The sequence below is a fragment of the Oncorhynchus keta genome, chromosome 27, assembly GCF_023373465.1.
Source record: "Oncorhynchus keta strain PuntledgeMale-10-30-2019 chromosome 27, Oket_V2, whole genome shotgun sequence".
NCBI lineage: Eukaryota > Metazoa > Chordata > Actinopteri > Salmoniformes > Salmonidae > Oncorhynchus > Oncorhynchus keta.
Genome location: NC_068447.1, coordinates 28,948,709 through 28,961,942, shown reverse-complemented (window position 1 = coordinate 28,961,942; position 13,234 = coordinate 28,948,709). Strand labels below are relative to the sequence as shown.

General features: G+C 41.9%; 1 protein-coding gene across 2 annotated transcripts in view; it reads right to left on the bottom strand.

Annotated features, from left to right (window-relative positions):
• LOC118374624 (nucleolar protein 4-like) overlaps positions 1–13,234 on the bottom strand; it is a 154,861-nt gene that overhangs the window by 92,692 nt on the left and 48,935 nt on the right. For both annotated transcript variants that reach the window (XM_052482104.1, XM_052482103.1), the window contains exons 3-4: positions 7,961–8,072; positions 1,392–1,501 (exon numbers count right to left, since the gene is read on the bottom strand). In XM_052482104.1, the coding sequence (XP_052338064.1) occupies positions 1,392–1,501; positions 7,961–8,072 (222 nt within the window). The remainder of the gene's footprint in view (positions 1–1,391; positions 1,502–7,960; positions 8,073–13,234) is intronic.

Sequence of the window (13,234 nt, the reverse complement as noted above, 5' to 3'; positions counted from 1 at the left end):
GCATGGGGGATGGAAGGTGGGCTGTCGAGGGAGGGGTGTGTGTGGTACACAAAGAGCCTGATAGAAATGACAGTGAAGACGGCCACTTCCATCTAATCTTCACCTACTCTGGACAACAGAATGTACAGCGGGGACCATCGACTAGATTCAGCCGCGGGCCGATTTTTTTTCTTGAGCGGATGCTCAGAGGGCTGGAACATAATTATAAATCATTTGTAGACTGCAAATTGACCAGAAGAAGCCCAAACAGAAATAATATTTGACTAAAATATTAAAACATTTCAAACCTAGCTTACATTTGTATACGATCACATATATCTCTCTATTATACATGGGAATACTTTGGAACAGATTTCCATCATTAAAATCACTTGGAGCTTATTTGCTGTCTTTTATGTCCAACAATTTTTTATATTTTTTATATTATATACAGTACCAGTCAAACGTTTGGACAAACCTACTCACTCAAGGCCTTTTCTTATTTTTTACTATTTTCTACATTGTAGAATGATTGTGAAGACATCAAAACTATGAAAGAACACATATTGAATCATGTAGTAACCAAAAATGTGTTATATATAAATATATATTATATTTGAGATTCTTCAAAGTAGCCATCCTTTGCCGTGATGAAAGCTTTGCACAATCTTGGCATTCATTAGAGCCAGTTTCAACCCTTGAGTAGTTGTGTCCAAACTTTTAATTTGTACTGTATCTATGTATGTATATATTACACACACACACACACACACACACACACACACACACACACACACACACACACACACACACACACACACACACACACACACACACACACACACACACACACACACACACACACACACACACACACACACACACAACCGGTCAAAAGTTTAAGAACACCTACTCATTCAAGGGTTTTTATATATTTTTACTATTTTATACAATGTAGAATAATAGAGAAGACATCAAAACTATGAAATAACACATGTGGAATCATGTAGTAACCAAAAAAGTTTTAAACAAATGAAAATATATTTTATATTTGGAATTCTTCAAATAGCCACCAAGAATGCCAAGAGTGTGCAAAGCTGTCATCAAGGCAAAGGGTGGCTATTTGAAGAATCTCAAATATAAAATATATTTTGATTTGTTTAACACTTTTTTGGTTACTACATGATTCCATGTGTTATTTCATAGTTTTTATGTCTTCACTATTATTCTAAAATGTAGAAAATAGTCAAAATAAAGAAAAACCCTTGAATGATTAGGTGTTCTAAAACATTTGACCGGTAGTGTGTGTGTGTGATATATATAAAAAAATCTCAAACTTGGGGGGCCAATTAAAATCTCCTGGGGGCCGCCAGTTAGGGAACACTGATGTACAAGCTACACCTTGGCCTTACCTGCTCATTGGTACTCATGCACTGGAGTTTCATCTGCTTCAGATAGGTGGTGGTCAGCGGCATGTTGTAGTCGATGAGATCCGGCACCAGTGATGTCGGTCTGTCATTTTCTGTGAAGATTATACACACAAAGTATTAGTAGACTCTCATTCTCCCATAACCTCCTTCTTGAACCCAAACCCAAACCCATAACCTCCTTCTTGAACCCAAACCCAAACCCATAACCTCCTTCTTGAACCCAAACACATACAGTTTGTAAGAAAACAAACTGAAAGAGCGAGGCACTACCTGAACTTCAGAAATGCAATTTTTTTTCTTCTGTTGAGTGCCCTGATGAATCTGTACATGCACTAGTCAATGGAATCCGCCTGGGTGGCAGTGCTCTATGTGGACACTAGAGGGCCATTTAATGTGGGAGTAGAGAAAATGGTGCTGTCTAGTTTGCTAAATTTATGGAATTTGAAATGATTTATACTTGCACTTTTTAAAGCATATGTTAGCATTTACTTTTGATACTTAAGTATATTTAAAACCAAATACTTCTAGGCTTTTACTCAAGTAGACATGTATTTGGTGACTTTAACCTTTTTTTGTCATTTTCTATTAAGGTATCATTACTTAAGTATGACAATTGGGTACCTTTTCCACCACTGGCAGGAAGCAGCATTTGCTTCCATCATTAAGAGTGGTGATGGAAGGAATGGATGGTCTCATCATTGAACAATAATTTGCCTGATGGTTTTGCTATCCGTTCATCATGATCCAGTACACCATTTTGAACAACGGGCTGCTTAATTCTAATATATAAATATACTTTCTTTCTTTCTTCAAACATGCATACAACAAAAACATTTGAATTACCCACAATCCTCTAAAAACAGAGGCAAGAGGCAAAATTGCTGCAATAATTTAAAATGATTAAGTAGAGAGAAATATTATTACAATTCTGTATATTAAATCACATACATCATTTAAATTAACAAATCATTGAAACAACTTACATTTATTTTTATTAAGTGTATGTTTGCATCAAGTATATGCTAACATCAATGACATGCATGTCTATCTCTCCTGGCTCAAAGTAGAGGAGATTGACTGCATCACTTCTTGTCTTTGTGAGTGGTATTGACATGTTCAAAGAACTAGTACACAGACACCCATGCATACCCCATAAGACATGCCGCAAGGGGTCTCTTCACAGTCCCCAAGTCCAGAACAGACCCCTGGGAAATTCACAGTACCACACAGAGCCATGACTACATGGAACTCTATTCCACATCAAATAACTCATGTAAGCAGTTAAATCAGATTTTAAAAACAGATCAAACTACACCTTATGGAACAACGTGGACTGTGAAGAGACACACACAGGCACACACACACACACAGGCACACACAGGCACACACACACAGGACACACACACACACACGCTAGCACACGCATGCTACATTGTAATGTTGTATGATAATATTATACCTTTTGTATTGTTGATATGTAGGGGTGTAACAGCGTAATATGATGTACTGTTTCATCTTTTGTTTTACATGTAATGTCATTTGGACCCCAGGAAGAGTAGCTGCTGCCTTGGCAACAGCTAATGGGGATCCATAATAAATACAAATCCACTACTATCCTGCCCTGTGTTAAACCATAATGAAAAAGAGACCAGATTTTTTAAATGAATAGTGGACCTGCAGTATGATTTCTCTGCCATTGGCCATGATGGACATTTACAGTATATGTAATGGGTGCATTAAACCACTAAGTGGACATCCTACATTAAGATGCTTGTGCATTTGAACTTACTTATACCAGCAGTTCATTTTTAAAGACTTCTCTACTATAATATACTGTATAATGTAGCATTTAACAAAATAACTGCAAATTCTCTATAACTGAACTGGTATACATCCTCTCTTGTATTGCATTGACATTATACTTCAAGTGCAAGCAATAGTCTGTCATCCTCATCAAATAAAATACAATTTGAAATAACATTTTATTAGCAGATGTTATTGCGGGTGTACTGAAATGCTTGTGTTCCTAGCTCCAACAGTGAAGTAGTATGTAACAATTCACACAAATCTAAAAGTAAAAGAATGGATTTAAGAAATGTATAAATATTAGAGCGAGTAATGTCGGAGTGGCATTGATTAAAACACAGTAGAATAGCATACAGTAAATACAGTTGAAGTTGGAAGTTTACATACACCTTTGCCAAATACATTTTAACTCAGACTTTCACAATTCCTGACATTTAATCCTAGTAAAAAGTCCCTGTCTTAGGTCAGTTAGGATCACCACTTTATTTTAAGAATGTGAAATGTCATAATAAGAGTAGAGAGAATGATTTATTTCAGCTCTTATTTCTTTCATCACATTCCCAGTGGGTCAGACGTTTACATACACTCAATTAGTATTTGGTAGCATTGCCTTTAAATGGTTTAACTTGGGTCAAACGTTTCAGGTAGCCTTCCACAAGCTTCCCACAGTAAGTTGGGTGAATTATGGCCCATTCCTCCTGACAGAGCTGGTGTAACTGAGTCAGGTTTCCATGCCTCCTTGCTCACACACACTTTTTCAGTTCTGCCCACACATTTTCTATAGGATGAAGTCAGGGCTTTGTGATGGCCACTCCAATACCTTGACATTGTTGGCCTTATGCCATTTTCCACAACTTTGGAAGTATGCTTGGGGTCATTGTCCATTTGGAAGACCCAATGGGGCAGCAGGGTAGCCTAGTGGTTAGAGCGTTGGACTAGTAACCGGAAGGTTGCAAGTTCAAACCCCTGAGCTAACAAGGTACAAATCTGTTGTTCTGCCCCTGAACAGGCAGTTAACCCACTGTTCCTAGGCCGTTGTTGAAAATAAGAATTTGTTCTTAACTGACTTGCCTAGTTAATAAATAAAGGTAAAATAAAATTAAAATTAAAATTTGCGACCAAGATTTAACTTCCTGACTGATGTCTTGAGATGCTGCTTCAATATATCCACATAATTTCCCCTCCTCATGATGCCATCTATTTTGTGAAGTGCACCAGTCCCGCCTGCAGCTATCCCCCGTGCTTCACAGTTGGGATGGTTTTCTTCGGCTTGCAAGCCTCCCCCTTTTTTCTCCAAACATAATGATGGTCATTATGGCCAAACAGTTCTATTTTTGTTTCATCAGACTAGAGGAGATTTCTCCAAAAAGTACAATCTTTGTCCCGATTTGCAGTTGCAAACTGTAGTCTGGCTTTTTTATGGTGGTTTTGGACAAGTGGCGTCTTCCTTGCTGAGAGGTCTTTCAGGTTATGTCGATATAGGACTCTGTGGATATAGATACTTTTGTAACTGTTTCCTCCAGCATCTTCACAAGGTCCTTTGCTGTTGTTCTGGGATTGATTTGCACTTTTCACACCAAAGTAGGTTCATCTCTAGGAGACAGAACGTGTCTCCTTCCTGAACGGTATGACGGCTGCGTGGTCCCATGGTATTTATACTTGCGTACTATTATTTGTACAGATTAACGTGGTACCCTCAGGCTTTTGGAAATTGCTCCCAAGGATGAACCAGGCTTGTGGAGGTCTACAATTTTTTTTCTGAAGTCTTGGCTGACTTCTTCTGTTTTTCTCATGATGTCAAGCAAAGAGGCACTGAGTTTGAAGGTAGGCCTTGACATTTATCCACAGGTACACCTCCAATTGACTCAAATTATGTCAATTACCCTATCAGAAGCTTCTAAAGCCATGACATAATTTTCTGGAATTTTCTAAGTTGTTTAAGGACACAGGCAACTTAGTGTATGTAAACTTCTGACCCACTGGAATTGTGATACAGTGAATTATAAGTGAAATAATCTCTGTAAACAATTGCTGGAAAATTTACTTGCACAAAGTAAATGTCCTAACGGACATGCCAAAACTATAGTTTGTTAACAAGAAATGTGTGGTGTTTTTGAAAAACAAGTTTTAATGACTCCAACCTAAGTATATGTAAACTTACAACTTCAACTGTACATATGAGATGAGTAAAGCAGTATGTAAACATTATTTAAACATTATTAACGTGACTAGTGTTCCATTATTAAAGTGGCCAGTGATTCCAAGTCTATGTATATAGGACAGCAGCCTCTAAGGTGCAGGGTTACGTAAGCGGGTGGAAGCCGGATAGTGATGGCTGTTTAAACAGTCTGAAGGCCTTGCGATAGAAGCTGTTTTTCAGTCTCTCTGTCCCAGCCTTGATGCACCTGTGCATCTGTAAGAGTTTGTGAAGGTTTTAGGGGCCAAGCCAGATTTCTTCAGCCTCCTGTCTGTGTGGGTGGACCATTTCAGATCGTCAGTGATGTGTACGCCGAGGAACTTGAAGCTTTCCACCTTCTCCACTGTGGTCCCGTCGATGTGGATAGGGGTGTGCTCCCTCTGTTGTTTCCTGAAGTCCACGAGCAGCTCCTTTGTTTTGTTGATGTTAAGTGAGAGGTTATTTTCCTGGCATCACTCTTCCAGGGCCCTCACCTACTCCCTGTAGGCTGTCTCGTCATTGTTGGTAATCAGGCCTACTACTGTTGTGTCATCTGCAAACTTGAGGATTGAGTCGGAGGCATGCGTGGCCATGCAGTCATGGGTGAACATGGAGTACAGGAGGGGTCTGAGTTCGCACCCTTGTGGGGCCCCTGTGTAGAGGATCAGCAAAGTGGAGGTGTTGTGTTCTACCTTCACCACCTGGAGGCGGCCCGTCAGGAAGTTCAGGACCCAGTTGCACAGCTCGGGGTTCAGACCCAGGGACCTGACCTTGGAGGGTACTATCACATGACGTACAGGGGGTACAGGGTCCTCCTCTCCAAGAATCATATCAAATAACCTATCACCTACTGGGACAGTACACTCATGTGTACACACACTCTATCCATCAGTAATCGATTGCGCTCCTGTCTATTTACTGCAGAGGTATAGATTATCTGCCTTGTATTTCCCCCCTTTAGGACTCCAGAACATTGTCCCTTAGTAGGTCAGCAGATAAATGAAATGACAGAGACTAGACTTGACAGCTGAGAAATGGAGTTTAAAATGAGAAGGGAGGTAAAATCAGCACAGGACCAGTGACCAAGGCTCTTATTAATAAAGATCTAGTGCTGATCTGGGATCAGGTCCCCCCTGTCCATGTAATCTTATTCATCATGATCTAAAAGGCAAAAAGCTGATCATAGATCAGCAGTCCTTCTCTGAGGGGTTTATGAATATGGGCCCTATCCTACACCTCCTCAACACCTGTTCCTAGTGCATAACCAATACGTTATGATGACGGTTGAAGAGACTAAAGATGAAAGATGTGACTCAAAAGACTGCCTGATGTCAATTTAAAAGAGCCCCAGCATACAGTAATGAATTGCATTCAATAATTCAACACTGAACTTTTGCGGGAGTGGCTTAGGCGGAGTGGAGGGGGGTGGTGGGTTGGAGGGGTTGAAAGGGGTGGACCCCCATAGGGAAGGAAGCCAATTATCTGCTCTCTTTATGGGTGACGCCCAGTGTTAGCTGGTCAGCATTGACACAACACTCTGACAGACAGATTGGGCCTGGGAGCACTTCTATTGCTGTGTTGTGTGTTTATGGGATGGAGGAGAGGGTTTGGTGAGCATTACTATTCATTTGGCATAGTTTACTTTACATACTACCCATGTCCTGTTCTTGTGGGAATATGGAAGTGCCTTCCATATGTGAAGGTACATGACAGCCACTCTGTCAATATGGGACCCTGAATATAGAGGGAATAAAATATGTATAAATAGCAGGACAGCCATTGAAGATTTCACTCCATTTTGGACTCTCAACATTTCCACCCCATTTTTGTCTGTCTCCGTGTGTCTTTTGCCCTTGGCCTTGGGAACAATGCATGGGGTTGTGGGATATCAGGAATCTTCCTCTGGAATGCCAGTCTGAGTCACGGTTCCCTTACCGCCATAGCTGTCCTCCAGTGGCACAGTCACTTGCCAAAGCTAACACAGCCAACCAGCAGGCACAGGGGAAGACACAAGCCAACCCAGGCTAGCACAGCTGCACAGTAGAGCTGAGCACATTTCAATGCCATACCACACACTGTGCACTCTCTCAGTCTGGGAAACCAGCACTACAATACAAATGCTATACAAAGAAATAAGCAGTTTTTCTCTCTGGCTGCTGTGCCTCTCTCTCTCTCTCATTTTTTTCTTTATTTCTTTGTTAAAAGCCCCAAATTGGGCTAATTGCAGTGTGTTAGGAAGGAGGCAGGACACTCCAATGACTATCAGTTTAATAGGACTGGGGAGGACTGGGAAAACTGGGGGGGTGTGCCTTTAGGGTGGCAGCAAGACGAGGATAAGAGGGGGAGGGGGTGTGGAGTAGGGGGCAAAGCAAGCAGCGCTCAAAAGCGTTCTTTTTACAACTCATATTAAAATACCTGTCCATCTACATCCATGCTCTGAGAGTCTGCAATTTGTATGGGCTGTCTTACAGACAGTACAGACGTGAGTAGTAATGTAGGCCTACTGTGGAAGCTTTCCAAATAGCTCTGAACAGTCAGTGGTCCAGAGAGAAACAGAGAGGTTGTTTACCTTTGAACTCTGCGCCGCCAGGGCTGATGTGCATCCGCTTCTGACACTCACCACAGCTCATCAGGTAACGGGTCACTGCCTCCCTGGGCAGGAAGGCATACGTCTCCGCTATCTGCTCATCAGCGAGAGAGCGAGCAAGTGAGCGAGGGGGGAGAGAGAGAGCGAGAGAGAGAGAGAGCGAGAGAGTGAGAGGCGGGGAAAAGAGAGAAAAAATGATATCACTACCAAAGCCATGGCTGATAAAGATGCTGCTATGCATGCTTCTAGTATTGAACACTGAAGAGGTGATACTACTGTCTCTCCAGGCTTAATTTGGACTTTCTGTTAAAACTCCATCGAACAATGTCACGACTTCACCCAGAGTAGAGGCAGGGAGTTTCAGTAGGGTTTCAAGGGTGTGTGTGTGTGTGTGTGTGTGTGTGTGTGTGTGTGTGTGTGTGTGTGTGTGTGTGTGTGTGTGTGTGTGTGTGTGTGTGTGTGTGTGTGTGTGTGTGTGTGTGTATGTATCTATGTATGCATGTGTGTGTGTGTGTGTACCTCCGTGAGTGTAACAAGGAGAGCGGGGTGTGGTCTGGTCTAGCATTGCACAGTTTGGGAAATATTCAGAGGTGGAAACTTTCCGTGGAAATTTTGGGAATATATGAGAATTAACGGAAATATATGCAAATTAATATGAATACCATTTAAATGTAGATGTTTTCTGCACTGGATATATTTACCATATCATATGGAGACAGAAACATACACCTTTTACCTTATAAGTAGACATAATTGCAAATTATTAAATCCTTCCAATAGAAATTTTAAAAACTATTTAGTTACGAATTGAACTTTAATTAAATGAGTTGACTCTTCACATGGGATGATTTCACTGAACAACAAAAGAAAGGGAATATTGAATGATCCCCAATGATGCATTGCATCTCCCGAAAACGTTTTCAACATAATGATAATCAACGCTATAGTTTCTAGACTGTCTTCCTCTCCGGCTTCCACGTCTTCTCCCTGGACCTCCTCAATGTCCACCTCTTGAACATCAGACTCTGAGGCCTCATCTTCACTGTCACTTTCCAACCTTGTTGAGGATGGCTCGTTGTCAGGCTCAAAAAGCCTAACATTTCCCTGTATGGCCACCAATCTTTCAACCATTGTATTGGTTAGCCTGTTGTGTGCTTTGGTGTGTGTGTTCCCAAACAAGGACCAGTTGCGCTCTGAGGAGGCTGATGTTGGTTGGATTTGGAGGATGATGGAGGTAACAGGGGAAAGAGCCTCAGATCCACGAAGTCCCTTCCACCAGGTAACTGATGAGATATATTGGCATGACTGCCATATTGTATCTCCATCTCAAAGCCTTTGCTTTGGAAGTGTACTTCGCCAGACTGCCAAGAACCTTTCCCTCATCCAGGCCAAGGTGGCGAGACACGGTAGTGATGACACCATAGGCCTGGTTGATCTCTGCACCAGACAGGATGCCCTTGCCAGCATACTTGGGGTCCAACATGTACACTGCGGCGTGTATGGGCTTCAGGTAGAAGTCTTCACGGTTTTTGATGTATTTCATGTATTTCAGAAGTGCAATTTCCTCAAAGCGAGCAAAGAAGTTGTTTAGTCTGTCTGGGAGCAAGACATCCTGGTCCGCGACGGGGCTGGTTTTCTTTTTGTAATCTGTGATTGACTGTAGACCCTGCCACATACCTCTTGTGTCTGAGCCGTTGAATTGTGACTCTACTTTGTCTCTATACTGACACTTAGCTTGTTTGATTGTCTTGCGGAGGGAATAGCTACACTGTTTGTATTCGGTCATGTTTCCGGTCACCTTGCCCTAGTTAAAAGCAGTGGTTCGCGCTTTCAGTTTCGCGCAAATGCTGCCATCAATCCACGGTTTCTGGTTTCGGAATGTTTTAATAGTTGCTGTGGGTACGACATCGCCAATGAAATTGCTAATAAACTCACTCACCGAATCAGCGTATTCATCAATGTTGTTGTTTGACGCAATGCGGAGCATATCCCAATCAATGTGATCGAAGCAATCTTGAAGCGTGGAATCGTGGAATGGTCGGACCAGCGTTGAACAGACCTGAGAGCGGGAGCTTCCCATTTTAGTCTCTGTCTATAGGCAGGAAGCAACAAAATGGAGTCGTGGTCAGCTTTTCCGAAAGGAGGGCGGGGGAGCCCTGGTAGCACAATCGATATGCTGATAGAATTTAGGGAGTCTTGTTTTCAGATTAGCCTTGTTAAAATCCTCAGCTACAATGAATGCAGCCTCAGGATATGTGGTTTCCAGTTTATGTAGAGTCAAATAAAGTTTGTTCAGGGCCATCGATGTGTCTGCTTGGGGGGGAATATATGCGGCTGTGATTACCAAGAGAATTCTCTAATAATGCGGTCGACATTTGATTGTGAGGAATTCTAAATCAGGTGAACAGAAGGACTTGAGTTCCGGTATGTTGTTATGATCACACCACGTCTCGTTAACCATAAGGCATACCCCCCCGCCCCTCTTCTTACCAGAAAGATGCTTGTTTCTGTGGGCGTGATGCGTGAAGAAACCAGCTGGCTGTACCGACTCCGATAGCGTCTCTCCAGTGAGCCATGTTTCCATGAAGCAAAGAACGTTACAGTCTCTTATGTCTCTCTGGAATGCTACCCTTGCTCGGATTTCATCAACCTTGTTGTCAAGAGACTGGACATTGGCGAGTAGTATGCTCGAGAGCGGTGCGCCCGTCTCCGGAGCCTGACCAGAAGACCGTTTCATCTGCCCCTTTTACAGCGTCGTTGTTTTGGTTCGCCAGCAGGGATCCGATCCATTGTCCTGGGTGGTGGGCAAAACACAGGATCCGCTTCGGGAAAGTCGTATTCCTGGTCGTAATGATGGTGAGTTGATGTTGCTCTTATATCCAGTAGTTCCTATATGTAATAAAACCTAAGATTACCTGGGGTACCAAGGTAAGAAATAACACGTAAAAAAATAAATAATAATGCATAATTTACTCGTAACGCGAAGTGAGGCGGGACAACCAGTCATTTGACCTGCAGAGTGTGTGTGTGTGTGTGTGTGTGTGTGTGTGTGTGTGTGTGTGTGTGTGTGTGTGTGTGTGTGTGTGTGTGTGTGTGTGTGTGTGTGTGTGTAATGAACATTTCATGGCCCACTGTGTGACAAAGTACCCTGGAAGCCATGGCAGAGGGCAGAGTAAAAATACTGTAAATAAGTAGTGAATAAAAGAGGAATTATTCTGCTCATTACACAGTTACAGCTCTGTATTCTCACTACTAATGTTATACTGATATTCTAATCATTTAATTCTTATCCAATAAAGTGAAAATAAATCCTAAATCGGAAAGTACATGTTCTGTACAGTACTGGGGTGAAGATTAGTTACCATGTTCAACCAGAAGAGGGCAGTATCACCAATTGAGATGGCAAAGTATCCCAATACAACACACTGGGAAAATGAATGGTTTTGTCCCATTTACTTTAGTACAGGGTGGAACTGCATTTTCCAATGGCAGACATGTGAAAACCATTTGAAATTAAGCTAGGAAGGAACGATGGACAACGTTGCCCAGGTGTGTGCTTTGCACTGCGGTCATCGCCCTTAATCTAAATAAACTAAACATCTGGCCTTCAGCGACTGTGGAGACGCTCACAGAGAGAATTGCTGAATAGTTGTCATGGAGAGAGAAATACCTTCTTCCAATGACCACAAGGTCAGCTTTGCACTAGAATCTAATATCCTTGCCAGACCCTTCAATCTAAAATGAGAAACGTTTTCTTTCACACACACAAAATGGAAAAATCTTGCGAAGTTGCAGCATTTTCTTGTAATGAAGTGAGGTAACAATAAAAACCAAGGGGGGAGGGTGAAGATATGGTGGCGGTAAGTGTCACAGAGATTGCAGTAATGTTATTGACTGGAAATGAATAGATATATGTTAGTTTATCTGAAATAGAGAGAACTGGGGGTTCAGTGAATGAACTGAAGAGAAAAATACATATTTGCCAACATGAATGTTCTGGGTCAATGGTGATGCCTGCTGTCTTGTGAGAAAATATTCAGAGGGTGGTCCAGAAGTATTATACAAATCTATTTCAACTATCCCATTCATTTTAATGGGATACGGAGAAAGTGAGTGTTAGTGCTATTGATTGTGTCTAAACACCAAAAACCAGATGGACAGCGAGAGAGAGAGAAACAAGTCATGAAACAGGAATGAATACTAAAGATCGAAAGAGGAACAGAGAACAGAACATATATTGCCAAATAATCATAAAGACAGGCGATTAAAAGAGAGTGTGAAATAGAAACAGAGCCAGGGGAGAGAGAGAGGCAGCAGGCTAAGATAGATATAAAGGTGTTGACACACAGGGTGACCGTGTGATCGAAGAGAAAGATTGAGGAAAAGGGAAGAGTGAGACAGATGGAGATAAATATAAAGTAAAAGGTATTGAGATACAGGTAGAGAGAAAGATCAAATGAAAGGAGAGTGAGAGACAGTTGTTTTTTTAAAAATGTTTTAAGAAAGATGGCACCGATAGAGATGGCAGCTTCACTTCAAGTCCTTAGGAAACTGTGCAGTATTTGTTTTTTTTATGTATTATTTCTTACATTGTTAGCTCAGAAAACCTTAAGTGTTATTACATGCAGTGGGCTTTACTAGATTGTGTTTATTAGGTTGTGTTGTGGAATTTGTTAGATGTTACCGGTTAGATACTGCTGAACTGTCAGATCTAAACTCAGCAGAAAAAGAAACATCCCTAGGGGATGAAAAAAGAAAAATCCAAATAACTTCACAGATCTTCATTGTAAAGAGTTTAAACACTGGTTCTCATGCTTTTTCAATGAATCAGCTTACAGAAGGTAGGCAATTAAGGTCACAGTTCAAATTTAGGACACTAAAGAGGCCTTTCTACGGACTCTGAAAAACACCACAATAAAGATGCCCAGGGTCCCTGCTCATCTATGTGAACATGTCTTAGGCATGCTGCAAGGAGGCATGAGGACTGCAGATGTGGCCAGGACAATAAATTGCAATGTCCGTACTGTGAGACGCCTAATACAGTGCTACAGGGAGACAGGAGTGGCAGATCACAGTGGCAGACCACGTATAACAACACCTGCACAGGATCGGTACATCCGAACATCACACCTGCGGGACAGGTACAGGATGGCAACAACAACTGCCCGAGTTACACCAGGAACGCACAATCCCTCCAACAGTGCTTAGATTGTCCCGCAATAGGCTGAGAGAGACTGGACTGAGGGCTTGTAGGCC